At 47.4% G+C, this 18,971-nt stretch overlaps 1 protein-coding gene across 1 annotated transcript in view; it reads right to left on the reverse strand.

The window, feature by feature from the left end:
* Positions 1-18,971, reverse strand: part of ELP3 (elongator acetyltransferase complex subunit 3) — a 107,243-nt gene that overhangs the window by 48,229 nt on the left and 40,043 nt on the right. The window contains exon 9 of the mRNA XM_083605256.1: positions 8,213-8,339. Within this exon, the coding sequence (XP_083461382.1) occupies positions 8,213-8,339 (127 nt within the window). The remainder of the gene's footprint in view (positions 1-8,212; positions 8,340-18,971) is intronic.

Raw genomic sequence — 18,971 nt, forward strand, 5'->3', positions numbered from 1 at the left:
ATTTCTCTCGCTTTCCTATGAGGCTCCAGAATTAAAAAGTCTACAGGGGATTAGATTTTCTCTCTCCCCTCCCCATCCCACCCCCAAATCATACAAACGGTCGCTCTCTTTGTGCCGATCTGGACTGTGTGATGAACCCTGAAGATTAGCATAAGAACTGTTGGGAAAGAGGGGGACAAACATGTTTCAAGAGTGCCGTAATCATCTGCCCAGCACGTGCGAACAACACAGAGCCTATTGCCACAAAACAACTCCCAAGTCTGGGTGTGAAAGAATATAAGCTACCGGGAGCAGCAAGGATCACGGTTTCAGGAGCAAAACACCCCACACCAAAGGGATTGCTTATACTAGCACAACAAATACAAAATGTAGAAAGAGGGAGTGTGCAGAACGGCTCTCACCAACCCAGAGCCCTTCAGATGTTTTGGACAAAACTCCCACCAACTGGAGGACACCGGTTACTTAAGAGACCGCCTTGTCCCTTATCGGAGATCTGCACTGGTTGCCAATTTGCGATCAGGCTAAGTTCAAGGTGTTACTGTTAGTATATAAAGCCCTTAACAACTTGGGTTCACCTACGAGATCACCTTCGGTAAAAGGACCGCTGGATGGTTAGGTCCAGTCAAAGGAGACTATAGGGTTGCGGGTGCTCATCTCGCTTTCAGGCCGAGGGAGCCGGAGTTTGTCCACAGACAGCTTTCCAGGTCCTGTGGCCAGCAGGACTAAACTGCTTCTGGCGCAACAGGACACCGTGACAGAAGCCAGAGTGCACGGAAACACCGTGTCCCTTAATGCTACAGCGGTACCTATTTATCTACTTGTGCTGGCATGCTTTCGAACTGGTAAGTTGGCAGGAGCTGGGACAGAGCAGCGGGAGCTCACTCCGTCACAGGGATTCGAACTGCTGACCTTCCGATCGGCAAGCCCAAGAGGCTCAGTGGTTTAGACCACAGTGCCACCGGTATCCCAACTCAGGATCGCTTTACCCCACAAATGCTCACTCGACTGCTCTGATCCGTAGAACTGGCACAGCTACAGGTGCCAAGCAATTCCCATTCTGAAGTTGTAAGAACTTGTTTAGTGTGGCAGCACCCAACCTTCGGAACTCCCCGCCTATTGATCACAAGCAGGCGCCTTCACTACATTCTTTTTGGTGCCTGCTAAAAACATTAGGCAAGCCTACCCAGATGCTTAGAAAAGTTGATGTGAATTTCAGCCTGTTTCAGTATTCAGTATTCAGCCTGCTTCAGTATTCTTTTTGCATGCTGTTTTAATTTTCGTTGTAGCATTTTGTAAACTGCTTTGAGGTTTGTTGGTTTTTGTTTGTTTCTTTACAATCAAGCGGTGCATTAGTCTCTACAGCCACAGCAGGCGTTGTAATCTTCCAATAGTTCGACTTCACCCACAAAGGCACAGCCCTCCATTGTCCCCCGAGACAGACGGATGCCAAAAACAATTTAGGCATTTGTTCCCCATAAATTTCAATCCTTGGTGAGGTCTACATTGAAAGAATACATGACTGAATTTGGATTGGTTGATGTTTGGCGCATATCACATTGTAGAAAAGGTGGCTATATATATATATAAATAATCAGTTCATCACAACTGTTTGAGAATAGAATATGAATAGAATATTTTCTGGCCCCTTCTCCATTATTACAGCATGTTACAACACGTCAAATTGGTACAATTGCTATTTCAGATCATGCACTATCTTGCTAGGCAGTTATCTGATAAGGTAAAAACCTCTGGCATGTGGTGTTTAAATATCTCACTCTTGGATGATGAGAATTTTAGAGCACAGGTGGGTGCTGACCTTCAGGGATTATTCTTATTGCTAATGTGAGCTGATGTTGCTTTTCTTTTTCCTTTCGGTTATATTTGCAAAGAATACATACGCATGCACCAAGGACAACATTTTGCAATAGCAGCAAACAGAAGGGACATTCTGTGCCACCAGTTTTAGCATGCAAAAAATGAAATTGGGGGTCTAGAATAGGTTTGCCATACGTCCGGAAAATTCTGGACATGTACGGAAATCGGATGCTTAAAGTGGTGGCCAGGGGGGATTTTAAGAGATGTCCGGAATTTCCCACACGTATGGCAACCTAGGGCTTTTTTTTGGGTTTTCTGTTTTTGTGTGTTCGTCACTAGACTTTCTGTCCTGCTTTGGCCACCGTCGGCTTCCTTTTCATCCCTGTCCTCTGCCTCCTGCCACTGGCACCTCCTGCCATATTGCAGCCCACAGGCATGGGTGAGGCAAAGCTCTCGGCGGAGGGGGTCTGTGCCAGGCATGGACCACCTCCCTTCTTTGGGTACCCCCCTCTCTGGGCTCCAAGGGAGGTGGCGAGGGGGTTGTCTCCCCTCCTTGAGGGCCTCTTCGGTCCTTCTCTCCTGGAGGTCTCTGGGTCTCCCCCTCACCTTCGCACCCCTGCAGGCCTCTGGCGTCACTGCTGCGGCAGGGCCTTTGAGCTCCGTCTCTTAAATGTGGGGTGGGGGTTGCCACCTCAGGCTGAGCGCGGAGATCTGCTGAGGCTGGGGCTGTATTCTGAACATCATCTTCACCATCATCTTATTTGTACGCCGCCTTTCCACAGTTAAAACGATGCTCAAGGACGCTTGTTGTTGTTGTTTAGTCGTTTAGTCTAGTCTAGGATGGCAATGACAAACCTAGACAGCATCTTAAAAAGCAGAGACATCACCTTGCCAACAAAGGTCCGTATAGTAAAAGCTATGGTTTTCCCAGTAGTGATGTATGGAAGTGAGAGCTGGACCATAAAGAAGGCTGATTGCCGAAGAATGGATGCTTTTGAATTATGGTGCTGTAGGAGGCTCTTGAGAGTCCCATGGACTGCAAGAAGATCAAACCTCTCCATTCTGAAGGAAATCAGCCCTGAGTGCTCACTGGAAGGACAGATCGTGAAGCTGAGGCTCCAAGACTTTGGCCATTCATGAGAAGAGAAGACTCCCTGGGAAAGACCCTGATGTTGGGAAAGATGGAGGGCACAAGGAGACGGGGATGACAGAGGACGAGATGGTGGGACAGTGTTCTCGAAGCTACCAGCATGAGTTTGATCAAACTGCGGGAGGCAGTGGAAGACAGGAGGGCCTGGCGTGTTCTGGTCCAGGGGGTCACGAAGAGTCGGACACGACTAAATGACTAAACAACAACAACAACAACAAGGAAGGTTGTGGGACTAGAAGGGCATTTGGCCAGTAGAGCAGAATGTGCCTGAACGTCTCATACTGGCTCAAACTGGCCAACGAACCCCTCAGGCCTCTGGTGCTTCTGCTGCAGCAGGGATGGGGAACCTCAAGCCAGGAGCCAGATGTAGTCCTCGCTGGCCCCCAGGATCCTCCACAGGCCCCACCCCCTCAATGATCCTGCCTGGCACCATGTTCTTGCCCTGGCTGTGGGGTGTGTCTGCTGTGGTTTGCCTAGGATGGAGGAGAGGGAGTGTGCGTAGAAACTAGCCTCCTGCACAAAGGTAAGATTTACATTTGTTGCCCTGTCTACCTCTGCCTCTGGCCCTGCCCACTGCTGGCGTGTGGCCCCCAGAAAGCTGCGCAAAAGGGAATCAGGCCCTCGGGCTGAGAAATGTCACCCATCCCTGTGCTGTAGATGTGGATTTAAAAACTTGAAATAAAAGGGAAGGAAGGAAGGTGCTTTCTCTCCATCCTTGCATGAACAAGGCAACTTGATCCCGAGTCATTTTTAAACCGGCGCCGCGAAATCTCCCGTCCCTCGAAAACCCTTTTTTTGGCAGGCAGCAGCGACTGTGTGCCAAATCCGTCCTGCGACTTCCCCGCAGGCACATTATCAAGGTCAGGCCAGAAGGTGCTGAGGTGATCAGGCCTCTGAAAATGCTTTCTAGAGCTCTGTTCAACGCTCCCTAAGTGCCTGAAATAATCGCTTTCAATTGCAGACAAATTGCAGTCAGCTGAACTATGGACAACTTAATGGCTGATCTCTCTGTCTCTCTCTCTCTCACACACGCACACCTTCTCCTTTTGATAAATAAGCGTCTTGGCAGCAGGCACTAAATATTTTTAGACTGTTTTCCTAGATCTCGGTGCTCGTGTGTTGCTCACACTGTACAGCCCCAAGCACAATGTGTGTGCATGAGCTATGGACTGTGTGATGAAGGCTTATCCCCTCTCCCCAAACACCAAAACTTCCTGGCCATTCTATGAATAATTGACAAACTTCTGTTGCTGCTTGCTTCTTTCTTTCTTTCTTTCTTTCTTTCTTTCTTTCTTTCTTTCTTTCTTTGCAACTCAAAATCAACAAAACTCCCCAACCCTCACCCTTCCAGCAAGGACTGCTTATGAATCACGAATCCATAGTTCACAGGGCAACTTAGAGGTCTGAGCGATGAACATTTGCAGCCCTCGCCTCCATTCTGCCTATGGATTAATTGTTTCTGTTGCATCCCTGACATTTCAAACATGTTAAATAACTGCAAGAGGAAAAGTCAACAGTGTTCGTTTAATTGTGGCCCTCTCACCTGTGAACCCAACTGCAAATGGCCAAATTCCAATATAATGTTGATTCCCAAGCTGGAAGCCTCGTACTCTCACAGGCCATCACTCACCCAGAGCATCCTCATGCATGAGCAGTTCTTGTGTCTCTGGAGAGAGGCAACGGTGCCTGCAAATCATATTGCCCTAACCTTGCCACAATAGCTGATATTCTTTTTCTAGCTGCATCCTAGACTTTGTTGTTGTTTAGTAGTGTCTGACTCTTTGTGACCCCCTGGACCAGAGCACACCAGGCACTCCTGTCTTCCACTGCCTCCCGCAGCTTGGTCAAACTCATGCTGGTAGCTTCAAGAACACCATCCAACCATCTCATCCTCTGTCATCCCCTTCTCCTTGTGCCCTCCATCTTTCCCAGCATCAGGGTCTTTTCCAGGGAGTCCTCTCTTCTCATGAGGTGGCCAAAGTATTGGAGCCTCAGTTTAAGGATCTGTCCTTCCAGTGAGCACTCAGGGCTGATTTCCTTCAGAAAGGAGAGGTTCCTTCAGATCTTCTTGCAGTCCATGGAACTCTCAAGAGTCTCCTCCAGCACCAGAATTCAATATTAAAAAATATTGAATATTTAATGTTGAAAGCCACCCAGAGTGGCAGGGGAATCCCAGCCAGATGGGTGGGATAATGATGATAATAATAATAATAATAATAATAATAATAATAATAATAATAATAATAATAGTTTAACCGTCTGCTGTGTGAAGAAGGACTTTTTTTAATCTGTCTTCAATCCTCCAACATTCATCTTTGTTGGACATCCATCAGTTCTGGTGGTCCACCCCCTTACTTAAAGGTTTAGGTTGGCCTTTGCTAACATGGTGTCCTTCAGGTGCTGCTGGACTCCCACTCAGTCGCAGCCAGCATGGCCAATGGTTAGGGAGCGGCAGTCCAAAACAAGGGGAGGGGGCCTCGGGTTGGCAATGGCTGGCCGAGGCAATTCGCTTTGACGGGCCAGCAGGGGAGTTTATAAAACGATCAGATTAATAGCTGGCATAAATCAAGTGCTCGGCAGGATTAATGAGGTTTTTAACAGAGCCTGCACCTCAAGACCGCATCAGGCAATAAAAAGGCGCACTTGTGAGTTGTCGTCACAGATGAAAAATGAGGCGACCCAGGGGGTAGACGGATGGAGGGAGGGAGGGGGTGGGGGCGGGGATGATCCATGAATCACACTTGTTGTTCGGAACAGAACTGAGAGGAGAGATGAACGCAGGAAAAGATGTACTCGGGATTCCCCCCTTTTGCTGCATTCCGGTGTCAGGCGCCTCCCGAAGCCCTTTTCATGCAGACAGGCCTATGCAGCTGTTTACTCTTCTTCCATCATTTTAACGATCGTTCTGTTTTGTTTTTACGGGTGTCTTGCCATATGTACCCTACATTTCTGAGATCTTCATTGTTAGAGATTAGACGGATTATAAATCTTCTAATAATAGAATTGGCTGTATTATTATTACACTGCCTGGGTATTTTATGTGAGTTGGTGGCATATATATTGTTGTTGGCGTACAGCTTCCGGGTCATGTGGCCAGCATGACTAAGCCGCTTCTGGCAAACCAGAGCAGCGCACGGAAACGGCATTTACCATCCCGCCGGAGTGGTACCTATTTATCTACTTGCACTTTGACGTGCTTTCGAACTGCTAGGTTGGCAGGAGCAGGGACCAAGCAATGGGAGCTCACCCCGTCGCGGGGATTCAAACCGCCAAGCTTCTGATCGGCAAGTTTAACCCACAGCGCCACCTGCATCTCTCCTTCCATTTGTTGTTGTTGTTTAGTCATTTAGTCGTGTCCGCCTCTTCGTGAACCCCTGGACCAGAGCACACCAGGCACTCCTGTCTTCCACTGCCTCCCGCAGTTTGGTCAAACTCATGCTGGTAGCTTCGAGAACACTGTCCCACCATCTCCTCCTCTGTCGTCCCCTTCTCCTTGTGCCCTCCATCTTCCCCAACATCAGGGTCATTTCCAGGGAGTCTTCTCTTCTCATGAGGTGGCCAAAGTACTGGAGCCTCAGCTTCAGGACCTGTCCTTCCAGTGAGTACTCAGGGCTGATTTCCTTCAGAATGGAGAGGTTTGATCTTCTTGCAGTCCATGGGACTCTCAAGAGTCTCCTCCAGCACCATAATTCAAAAGCATCCATTCTTCAGCCTTCTTTATGGTCCAGCTCTCACTTCCATACATCACTACTGGGAAACCATAGCTTTAACGGCATATATATACTTTGATTGAATTTAAAAAAATAAATTCTGGGGCATGGGGAAGACTGGCTTCCAGCAACTGGCATTCAGAAGCATTGCTGCCTTCAACTGTGAAACGGTTTATGTTAACGCCTAAGAGGTCCAAGTACATCAGGCTGGAGGAATAAGCTGCCTCCAGCGCAGTGGAAAACTCCAGCTTCTAGAAAAACAACAACACACAACTTCTAACACTGTCAGGAAAGCAGCATTTCCCCTCTGCTCAGGGTAACTGTTGACGTTGCTGCATTCTCGATCTCGCATCCTTCAAGCGGTGCACAAAGAACCAAAACCCCCGGACATGGCTATTGATCTGCTTGGCAATTCCAGGGAGAGAGATTACCAAGGTGCTCCGTCTTCAGATTCTCATTATCGCAGAGATAGATGATGAACTAAATGAAGCCTCACACAAGACAGGAAGCATTCAGGCAGCCGGTGCTATTATTGGAAGATTTATAATCCGTCTAATCTATTTAACAATGAAGATCTCGGAAGCAATGGGACCTCTCCGCCGATTCTCAGCAAGGACCGTTAACTGAAAGACCACCAGTCCCTGTCATAGCATATATAGCATCACTCAGATCAGGGATGGAGAACCAGAGATGCAACAGGTGATGTTCGACTGTAACTCCTATCATCTCTGGGCATTGCTCATGAAGGCTGTGGATGATAGGAGCTGGGAGTTCAACAGCAGCTGGGCAGCCACAGATGTTCCATCTCCCCAGCTTAGATTACCTGGGGAAATATTACTTGCAGTCGTGCACCCTACGGAGCATTGCCCCTGGCATTCTGGAATGCCCTTCCCTCTGCCATATGGGAAGCATAATAATAATAAAATTTTATTTATATCCCGCCCTCCCCAGCCGAAGCCGGGCTCAGAGCGGCTAACAACAGTAAAATAACACAACATTCTAAAATCATTTCATTATTAAATCAGTTCAAATCAAATTAATGGCAACCATCGGGCTAGAGTTCTGTGAGGATTGCCAAAGGAGGGGGTCCAGCTGTTCCGCTTGGCCTTTGGTTTGGACTCAGTCTGACCCTTATGTTTCCCTCCCCTTTTGGTTTTGATCTATGGGCTACTTTTAAAATGAGGCTGCATTTTAAATTGCATTTCAACCTGTATTTTAAATTGGTTTTTCCCCCCTCCCCTATTATGTTTTTACTGTAATTTTACTGGTGTTAGCCGCCCTGAGCCCGGCTCTGGCCAGGGAGGGCGGGGTATAAATAAAATTTATTATTATTATTACAAGTTAGTCAGGTTCCCGATAGAGAAGGGAATCTGGGAGTTCATGGGGAAGAGACCTTGGTTACCCTTTCAGCCCTTCAACCTTGACTCTGAACTGTGTCTTCCCCCAACCCCGAGAAAGGACCATAACAAGAGGCCAACGGAACAGCAGCCAAAACGAGTTCAAACAGAAGCAACCTGTGCCCTTGAGCCACTCTTACCACAAACTGGTCGATGTCCCTCTCGAGTCCCATGTTGGGCAGGTCTGGCATCATGTGGGCCACCACTTTGAACCCGGCGTCTTTGGCTAGATGGAATGATTCGCACACAGCCTTCACCGTATGGCCCCTGGGGGAGGGGGAAGAGAGGAGGAAATGAGGGTTAGAAATGTGGATGCACACACAGAAGCAAGCATCTCATAAGAACATAAAAAGAGCCCGCTGGATCAGGCCAATGGCCCATCTAGTCCAGCATCCTGTTCTCACAGTGGCCATCCATTTTTATTTCATTTTTTTCTTCCATAGTGGTAATTTTTCTTCAATGACAATGTTTATTTTTTTGGCCATTAAAAAATGTCACTTGACAAAACCTTTAAAAAGCAAAACCGGACAACTAAATTTCTTAGCACAGTTAAAAAACAACAACTTTCCCCCCAAAATAGTTATTCTCTCATTTCTCCATCTTCTTCTTCCACACCCCTAATATAAAGGACATTATTGCTTATTTAACTTATATGCAAAATTCATCATGCAAAAGGCTGGGCTGGATGAATCCCAAGCCGGAATTAAGATCGCCGGAAGAAATATCAACAACCTCAGATATGCAGATGACACAACCTTGATGGCAGAAAGTGAGGAGGAATTAAAGAACCTTTTAATGAGGGTGAAAGAGGAGAGCACAAAATATGGTCTGAAGCTCAACATAAAAAAAAATAAGATCATGGCCACTGGTCCCATCACCTCCTGGCAAAAAGAAGGGGAAGAAATGGAGGTAGTGAGAGATTTTACTTTCTTAGGCTCCATGATCACTGCAGATGGTGCCAGCAGTCACGAAATTAAAAGATGCCTGATTCTTGGGAGAAATGCAGTGACAAACCTAGACAGTATCTTAAAAAACAGAGACATCACCTTGTCAACAAAGGTCCGTGTAGTTAAAGCTATGGTTTTCCCAGTAGTGATGTATGGAAGTGAGAGCTGGACCATAAAGAAGGCTGATCGCCGAAGAATGGATGCTTTTGAATTATGGTGCTGGAGGAGACTCTTGAGAGTCCCATGGACTGCAAGAAGATCAAACCTCTCCATTCTTAAGGAAATCAGCCCTGAGTGCTCACTGGAAGGACAGATCCTGAAGCTGAGGCTCCAAGACTTTGGCCACCTCATGAGAAGAGAAGACTCCCTGGAAAAGACCCTGATGTTGGGAAAGATGGAGGGCACAAGGAGAAGGGGACGACAGAGGACGAGATGGTGGGACAGTATTCTCGAAGCTACCAGCATGAGTTTGACCAAACTGCGGGAGGCAGTGGAAGACAAGAGTGCCTGGCGTGCTCTGGTCCAGGAGGGTCACAAAGAGTCGGACACGACTAAACAACAACGACACGGGTCAGGTGTCCAGATAATGCACCGTCAATATATTATTCTGCATTTGCAAGCTGCATGTTCATGTAGCCATTGACGGAGACGAGGTAGCCTTTGTATTCCACCCCCCACTTCAGCTTCACCATCACTGGCGTCCCAGTCAGCCCGCTTTGGACTGAGAGGCAGACTCACAGCAACCAGACCAACCTAAGGGTGGTTGCGGCAGCAAAAAAATTACTGGCGGGCAGCACATGTGCCCGCCAAAGCTCTAAAAAGAAAAAGCCACACAGTGGCCATTCAGATGCCTGTGGGAAACCAGTAAGCAGGAGCACATGAGCAACTCTTCCCTCCTGTAGTTTCCAACAACTGGGATACAGAAGCATCGCTTTTCTTTTTGGGGCTGATCCAGCAAAGACTCTTCTTAATCTTCTTACGCACTATAACCAAGTCTTAAGCCCTAGGCACCACATAAATGAAGCCACAGGTTCCGCTCCCGCCTCCAACAGTTTTCTCCTCTATGTATTTTTAAAGATTTGTTGGCATCTTGGGAGCAGGGACCTGGCTTCTCATTCTCCACCCCCCCCCAATTCATATCTATATAAAGCCATGAACAGAAGCAGAACACTCTAACCAAAACTGAACAGCTGGGACTTGTATTTTGCACCATTTGAAAGCAAACAAACAGATCCGAACCCTAAAGGCTTTCATTTTAAAATGCCTTGGCAGGCTTTGCAGAATGAATAGAAAGGCTGTCTCCCATTCACATTGTTACAATTCCCACCTACCCCAAATTCTGTGGGATAGCCAGCCTCATAGAACCAATGTGCTTAAGCCTAATTAACGCATGAAGGAGTGAATTACCATAGATGGGGTGAGCTCCTGTTGCTCGGTCCCTGCTCCTGCCAACCTAGCAGTTCGAAAGCACGTCAAACAAAGTGCAAGTAGATAAATAGGTACCACTCCAGCGGGAAGGTAAACGGCATTTCCATGCACTGCTCTGGTTTGCCAGAAGCGGCTTAGTCATGCTGGCCACATGACCTGGAAGCTGTACAGCAGCTCCCTCGGCCAATAAAGCGAGATGAGCGCCACAACCCCAGATTCATCCGCGACTGGACCTAATGGTCAGGGGTCCCTTACCTTTTACTAAGTTGCTCTTCTAGACTTAGCTATCTCCACTTCCCCTCACCTTGCGGGGACTGTTCTCTCTCAGTCTACCTGACAAGCTCACCATGTGAGGAGGCCTGAGGTGGCTGCTCCAGTTTAGACCGCATGGCTCTCACAAGCCACTCTTGAATTCCCATACAAACAATTTAGAAACTTTGGAACTAAACCAAGTTTTACTTCCTGTGCAATTTTTTTGAATGATGCGTGGAAAAGCACATGAATCTGACATTTGGAGAGTTCGTAAGTAAACCAATTTTAACTTACCAAATATGTGTTCTTTTTCTGTGCTAGGAGAAACTTTTAGAACGCACTTTAAAGGACATAAGATGGGGAAAGATGAAAGGCACAAGGAGAAGGGGACGACAGAGGACGAGATGGCTGGATAGTGTTCTCGAAGCTACCAGCATGAGTTTGACCAAACTGCGGGAGGCAGTGGAAGACAGGAGTGCCTGGCGTGCTCTGGTCCAGGGGGTCACGAAGAGTCGGACACGACTAAACGACTAAACAACAACAACAACAAATCCTATATTTCTGTACGCCACTTAAGAGGCCAAGCGGGGGGCGGGGGGGCTTGCTGTCAGGTGAGCCATCCACACTGCCCGGCTTGCACCCTGGGGAGGTCACTTCAGTGCTGCTAATGCAGCAAAAACAATGTGGGAGGCAGCAGTCATGAGATACAGGTCTCTGCAGCCACAGCAGGTGATGCGATTGAGGCACTCTCCATTGTCTCTTGAGCCAGACGGAGGCCAACAACAACATCTTTCCGCCTGGAGTTGTTTGCTCCCCATATTCTGAACCTTCCAGAGGGCAATGATTGTGATGCAAGAGGGTTTTTAAAAATAAAAATAGGAAACTGCCTTACGGTAGATGTTCCACCACTGAGCTATTACCCTTCCCTACTGTATTATTACAATACACAAGCAATTCATGGGACAATGCAGCGCTTGGAAATGGCTGTGCCTTCCTGAGCAAAGTTCTCTGCTCACTCGTTGGTGCCTGCAGCCTCAGGGGCGTTTAAAAAAGGAAAGGGGAAGGCGTTCAAATGGAAACACTCACAAAATGGGTAAGTGCACAACTTGTTAAGTAAACAAAGGCAGGAACAGAGGCTTTTCAAGAAACGCCTTTTTCGCAACGGCAGAGGTGCCAGAAGCCTGGCCATCAAAGGCACAGAAGTGAGACGCAAACATCTTGCTCCCTTGCCCTTCGCAGCTGCAGATCCTGCACAAGGCTTCTGTTTCTTTGGACAGACTTAGCAGCAATTTGGCGCAGGCGGGACAGTGTGAATTGGCTGCCACTGACCCCACCTGTCCTGAGAGCGACTTTCTGTGGTGGTGGTGGGAGACAAAGCTGGATACGGGGTGGGCAGCAATGAAGAAAAATCTTAGCAGTAATGACGGGTGCCAGAATAGCAGGGAAATAAAAAGGATGTGAGCTCGCTTGCTCCTTACCCTTCTGAGCTGAGGCTTCTTCTCTCTAATTATTAACACTCATTTGCTGCTGATTTGGTATAGGTGACATGTGTGAATTAGCCCAAAGGGGCAGGCCAAGAAGATTCTACCCACCCTGAGGGTGTGTTCGGGGATGCGGGGATGGGGAGAGAGAAGCCAGGCACGCTGCAGGCAGGGGGCTGCCCAGTGATGGTCAGTGGGGCGGACCACAAGGGGTAGGGGTCAGCGACTGCAGTCATATGAAAGAGGCAGATAGATAAAGGCCCGGGTACAAGATGGGGAACTGGAAATAATAATAATAATAATAATAATAATAATAATAATAATAATAAAAATTATACCCCACCCACCCATCTGGCTGGGTTTCCACAGCCACTCTGGGTGGCTTCCAACAAAGATTAAAAATACATTAAAATGTCACACATTAAAAACTTCCCTGGAAGGTGATAGACTATATGGGACTGGCCGAGATGACTGGCAGAATCCGCGACCAAGGAAAAGAGACGGTGGAAGAAGATTGGAAGAAATTTAAAGTTTATCTTAAGAATTGTTGTAAAATTAATGAGTGCTAAAATGTCATGGGTAATGTAAAACAGAATTGCAGCGATAAATAATTGGGTAAGAGAAAAAGGATTAAAGAAAGTGAATTATAAGTAATTGAAATTAGGGGTTGCTGGAAAGGTTTAAAACAGGGATGCAGAAAAGGGAGGTATGGGGAAGTCGTTGAAACAAGGTTTAAGGAAAAGAGGTTATGAAATTATACGTGTTTTTATGTTTGTTTGTTTATGTATTGTCATTTGTATTGTGTTTTAATATATGTTGGAAAATTAATAAAAATTTATATTAAAAAAAAAAAACTTCCCTGAACAGGGCTGCCTTCAGATGTCTTCTAAATGTCAGGTAGTTGTTGTTCTCTTTGACATTTGGTGGGAGGGTGTTCCACAGGGCGGGCGCCACCACCGAGAAGGCCCTCTGCCTGGTTCCCTGTAGCTTTGCTTCTCGCAATGAGGGAACTGCCAGAAGGCCCTCGGCGCTGGACCTCATGTTGCCGCCCTCCAGACGTCTTGCAGATGCAGTCACAAAGAATAATGATCACAGGATCCAGGTCAGTTCATATGGGGAGAAGCAGTCTTTGGGGTATTGCGGTACCGTTTAAGGCTTTATAGGTTAAAAAAAAAGCACTTTGAATTGGGCCTGGAAATTAAATGGCAGCTGGTGCAGTTGTGGCATCATTGTGTCGTATGCTTGAACTGTCTTGTCCTGTGAGCAACCTGGTCGTTGAATTCTGTACCAGCTGAAGTTTCCTAGCTGTCTTCAGAGGCAGCCCCACGTATAATGTGAAGCAGTAATCTAACCTTGAGGTTTTTATTATTGGAGAGAGCTAGAGCTGGACCAAAAAGAAGGCTGATCGCCGAAGAATTGATGCTTTTGAATTCTGGTGCTGGAGGAGACTCTTGAGAGCCCCATGGACTGCAAGAAGATCAAACCTCTCCATTCTGAAGGAAATCAGCCCTGAGTGCTCACTGGAAGGACAGATCCTGAAGCTGAGGCTCCAAGACTTTGGCCACCTCATGAGAAGAGAAGACTCCCTGGAAAAGACCCTGATGCTGGGAAAGATGGAGGGCACAAGGAGAAGGGGATGACAGAGGACGAGATGGTGGGACATTGTTCTCGAAGCTACCAGCATGAGTTTGACCAAACTGCGGGAGGCAGTGGAAGACAGGAGTGCCTGGCGTGCTCTGGTCCAGGGGGTCAGGAAGAGGCGGACATGACTAAACAACAACAACACGGGTCAGGAGAGACTTCTACCTGCTGTCAACAACTTGGGGGGCTTATCAAAGCTGTCCCGGTCCACCTTCCCCAAGTTCTCCCTTAAGACGTTCTCTTTAGCTCTGTATATTCTTCCCGCTTCCATTTTATGCCTTGCCATTTCTCAATATTTCCACGCTTAACTGGTTTTTCAAAGGTGCTGCATTTTATATGCCTGAATTATGACGAAGTTGTTACTCGGCAATCTTGTGTAGGCAGAAAAGGCACGGCAGCTTCATAAATAAAAATACGCTCTTCAGTGGAAATATCCAAACTAAAGCTTGTGTGATTTATCAGCTGGGAGTGTCAGGCTAGGACCTGGGAGGGAGACCAGGGTCCGAATCCCCACTCAGTCACAAAGCAACCTAGGATTAAGGTTGCTGTCCCTCAGGTCAACATACCTCACAGGATAATGTGGGAGTAAAATGGGGAGGAAGGGAACCATGTTGAGCTCTTTGGAGGAAAATGGGGCATATAAATGCAATAAATAAACAAAACAAAATCCATAAACTCACTTAAATTTACATAAAGAAAAGTTATTCTCCTTTTGAAGGGGGTTGTCCCATCAGGACAAGAAGAGTGTGAATCTAAACACCCCACTGGTTGAGGGAACCAGTGGCAGGGGGGTATCTCTTGGGCTTTCCTGGGGAGGAAGAGGAGAAACTCAGAGAGGAAGGCAGCTTGAGGGGAGAGTTAGGGGACTAACAGCACAACTGAGAGCTGGCGTGTCAGTCACTGTGTGAATAATAATAATAATAATAATAATAATAATAATAATAATAATAATTTATTTGTACCCTGCCCATCTGGCTGGGTTTCCCCAGCCACTCTGGGCGGCTTCCACAGAGACCAAAAATACACTAAAATGTCACACATTAAAAACTTCCCTGACCAGGGCTGCCTTAAGATGTCTTCTGAATGTCAGGTAGTTGTTTATCTCTTTGACATCTGATGGGAGGGCGTTCCACAGGGCGGGCGCCACCACCGAGAAGGCCCTCTGCCTGGTTCCCTGTAACTTGGCTTCTCGCAGTGAGGGAACCACCAGAAGGCCCTCGGCGCTGGACCTCAGCATCCGGGCAGAATGATGGGGGTGGAGACGCTCCTTCAGGTATTATGAAGGCCTTTCATAAGCCCCCCACCCCACCCCAGATGGACACGTGTGGGTGATGGGGCTTGTTCCATTCCGTGCTGTTGGGAATTAATTCCTTTGTCCTTCTCACTGTAATACTGCTCCATTGACAGAATCTAACTCAACTGAGTTCCCCGAAACCATAATGACTATGATCTGCCTCCACAATTAGAAGCCGCGATGCTCCAGAACACCAGTTACTGGAAGCTGCAGAAGACTCGTGGTCATAGACCAGGGGTCAGCAAAACCTTTTCAGCAGGGGGCCAGTCCACTGTCCCTCAGACCTTGTGGGGGGGCCGGACTATATTTTGAGGAAAAAGAAGAAGAATGAATTCCTATGCCTCACAAATAACTCAGAGGTGCATTTTAAATAAAAGCACACATTCAACTCATGTGAAAACACCAGGCAGGCCCCACAAATAACCCAGAGATGCATTTTAAATAAAAGGGCACATTCTACTCATGTAAAAACACGCTGATTCCCGGACCGTCCGTGGGCTGGATTTAGAAGCCCCCGGCTTCCAGGATCCAGCCCCCGGCCAGGCTTTAGTTTGCCTACCCATGGCACAGACACACCTTTCCTCCTCCAAGAATTTGCCCAATACTCTATGTTGGTGGCCATCAGTGCCACCTTTGGGAGCGAGTTCCAGAATTTACCTGTGTGCATCTTTACGCGTCCTGCATGTCCTGTCCTGGCAAATGCGTCTGAGCAGGGATGGGGGCAGGGGGCAGCCTGGGGCCGGAAAGAGATGCCTGGAGGGCCGCACCTGATCCCTGGGGCTGAGGTTCTCCACCCCTGCCTCATAGCTTGTGGCACACGATGTGGGCCAGTTCCGTCACTAGGGGTGAGCTCCTTGTTCAGTGCTCCCTTTGGCCCACTGATGGCCGCTCAATCAGCTTTTCTAGCAAGGAGTCCTTTCTTTCCCCATCAACAGGCTATTATCCAAGAGGAGGGAGTGTTTCCACTTCATCAAACACACTTTATCTCTTTCTTGGACTCTGAGAAGGTGAACAAATCCGCTTCCGTTTTTCTGAACTGCATCTTCCCGGAATACAAAGGACGCGGCGGACAAATGCCAATTCCACCCTCCGTGGCGTGGCAGAACTAATCTTGTCCGTTGCCATTCCGCGGAGAGTTTTAGCCCAGGAATTTGGTCAATGTGCAGCAAAAAAAAATCAAGCTACCTTATCGTTAATTAATTCAGTATTATTATGACTAACGCCTTCCTGTGTACGTTTTATAATCCTTACTTCCTTTACTTTTTGGAGCTCTGTGGTGGAAAAAAGCTTCAGAAAAGGGCAGCCAAAATCACCATGTGGCTGGACCAGCTCCTGTTATGAGGAAAGGTTGCAATATTTGGGTTTTTCAGGTTAGAGAGATATCTGGAAGGCTGTCACATGGAAGCTTGTATCCTGCTGTTCCAAAGGGCAGGACCCGAAGCAATGGCTTCAAGTTACAAGAAAGGAGATTCTGACTAAACTTTAAAAAGAACTTTCTATAGATGGTACCTATCACCGGTTAAATTTGCAAAAACGAAAAGAAAGAGTGTTGGAGATGTGAAACAGAAGGTACGTTTTATCATACGTGGTGGGATTGTAAAAAGGTAAAAGCCTATTGGGAAATGATATACAGTGGTGCCTCGCAAGACGAAATTAATTCGTTCCGCAAGTTTTTTCTTCTTGAGAGTTTTTCGTCTTGCGAAGCACGGTTTCCCATAGGAATGCATTGAAAATCAATTAATGCGTTCCTATGGAGACCGCTTGCCAGGCTGGCGGTGCGGAGAAGGGCTTTTCTCCCCACCGCAAGCCTTCAGGACAGGTCCGGGAACAGAGGGGAAGGCGCGCAGCGCTTCTCCTCTGTTCCCGGGGCTTGCGGTGGGAGGAGGGTTTTTCCTCCCCACCGCCAACATTCAGAACAGCATTCTGAATGTTGGCGGTGGGAAGGAAAACCCTCCTCCCACCGCAAGTCTTCAGGACAGCCATCCGAAGGCTGGCGCGGGGAGAAGGTCTCTCCGCCCCACCGCCAGCCTTCGGAGGAGGTCCGAGGACAGTGGGGATGACGCGCTGCTTCCCCGCTGTCCTGGAGATTTCCCTATGGGCTTTCGTCTTGCGAAGGAAGCCCATAGGGAAATTCGTTTTGCGAAGCGCCTCCAAAACGGAAAAACCCTTTCGTCTAGCGGGTTTTTCGTCTTGTGAGGCGTTCGTCTTGCGGGGCACCACTGTACAATGAATTGAAGAAAATGTTGAAAATAACTTTTGTAAAAAAACCCAGAAGCCTTTTTGCTAGGTATTTTAGGCCAAGACATACCAAAAGAAATGAGGACTTTATTTATGTATGCCACTACAGCAGCAATAATGTTGATTGCACAAAATTGGAAGACTGGAGAAATGCCAACTAAAGAACAATGGCAAGAGAAGTTGATGAACTATGCAGAATTGGCAAAAATGACCGACAGACAAAGAGAAAAAGACAAGAGAGACTTTGAAAAAGAATGGGAACCATTTATATTATATTTGCAGAAACAAAGAAAGTCAATAGACTTGATGGCAGGATTTAAATAAACATTCACATTACAAGTATTAGAAAATGTTTAGAAAATAGTGAAATAGGATGGTGTATTCACTTTTATTTTTATGTTTTTAGGCTTGGTGTTATGCCATTAACAACTTTTTCTGTTAGGAGATAGCAAAGTGGGTGAAAAGAGAAACAAACCAGAAGTGGAAGTTGGGAGAAGCCCTGGAGGGGAGGGAGGAATACCGTATTTTTCCCTCTATAACACGCAGATTTTTTCTCCTAAAAAGGAAGGGGAAATGTCTGTGCGTGTTATTGAGCGAATGTGTGGTCCCTGGAGCCAAATGGCAAAAAAAATCAGGCAAAAATCAAATCGCGCGTCTCGGAGAAGGGAAACCTGAAAAGAGGAAGTGGCTGCTTTCCTGCATTCTGCCTCAGGGTCTTACTGCCCACCCTCCTCTGTTTCCTTGCTGTGTTTGCTCAAACGGAACAAAGAGCAGGGAAAGCCCCTCCCCTCCAGGCAAGCAGAGGGGAAAGCAGAGTGTCGTCTCTGTGCTCCGGTGCTGCTGAAAACATGCAGGAGGGAGAGAGAGAGAGAGAGAGAGAGAGAGAGAGAGAGAGAGAGCGCGCGCGCTGGCTGGCTTGGGTGGGTAGGTGAGGGAAAACTTTTGCCTTCCTTTCCTCCCTCCCGTTATACCCCTCTCCTGCATTCTTAGCCAGCTGCTTCTCTGCACACCCCTCTCGTGCTCCTTGTCCATTCTGTATTTTTCCTTCCTTCCCCACTTAAAATGTGGTTAAAAAGCATGGATCCACATGGATCCTCAGGATCTTTGCATTGGGTCACCCCAAATTCACCATCAGATCACATAGCATGTCCATGGCTACAGCCTGCCCCCCCCCAAATCACGCACCCACTGTTGCCTGGGGCTGCAATGGTGCAAAAATGTGGTTACAAAACATGGATCCTCAGGATCTTTGCATTGGGTCACCCCAAATTCACCATCAGAGCACATAGCATGTCCATGGCTACAGCCTGCCCCCCCCAAAATCACACACCCACTGTTGCCTGGGGCTGCAATGGTGCAAAAACGTGGTTACAAAGCATGGATCCACAGGGATTCTCAGGATTTTTGCATTGGGTCACCCCAAATTCACCATCAGATCACATGTCTGTGGCCACAGCATGAAGCACAAAAATGATACATCCACTGTTTCATTCAGAATGTTTTTTCCCTTGTTTTCCTCCTCTAAAAACGATGTGCGTGTTATGGTCAGGTGCGTGTTATCGAGCGAAAAATACGGTATATAGTAAATGTTAAGAATTTGAGATGTATGTAATGAATG

Source organism: Podarcis filfolensis (assembly GCF_964270895.1).
Source record: "Podarcis filfolensis genome assembly, chromosome: 3".
Lineage (NCBI taxonomy): Eukaryota > Metazoa > Chordata > Lepidosauria > Squamata > Lacertidae > Podarcis > Podarcis filfolensis.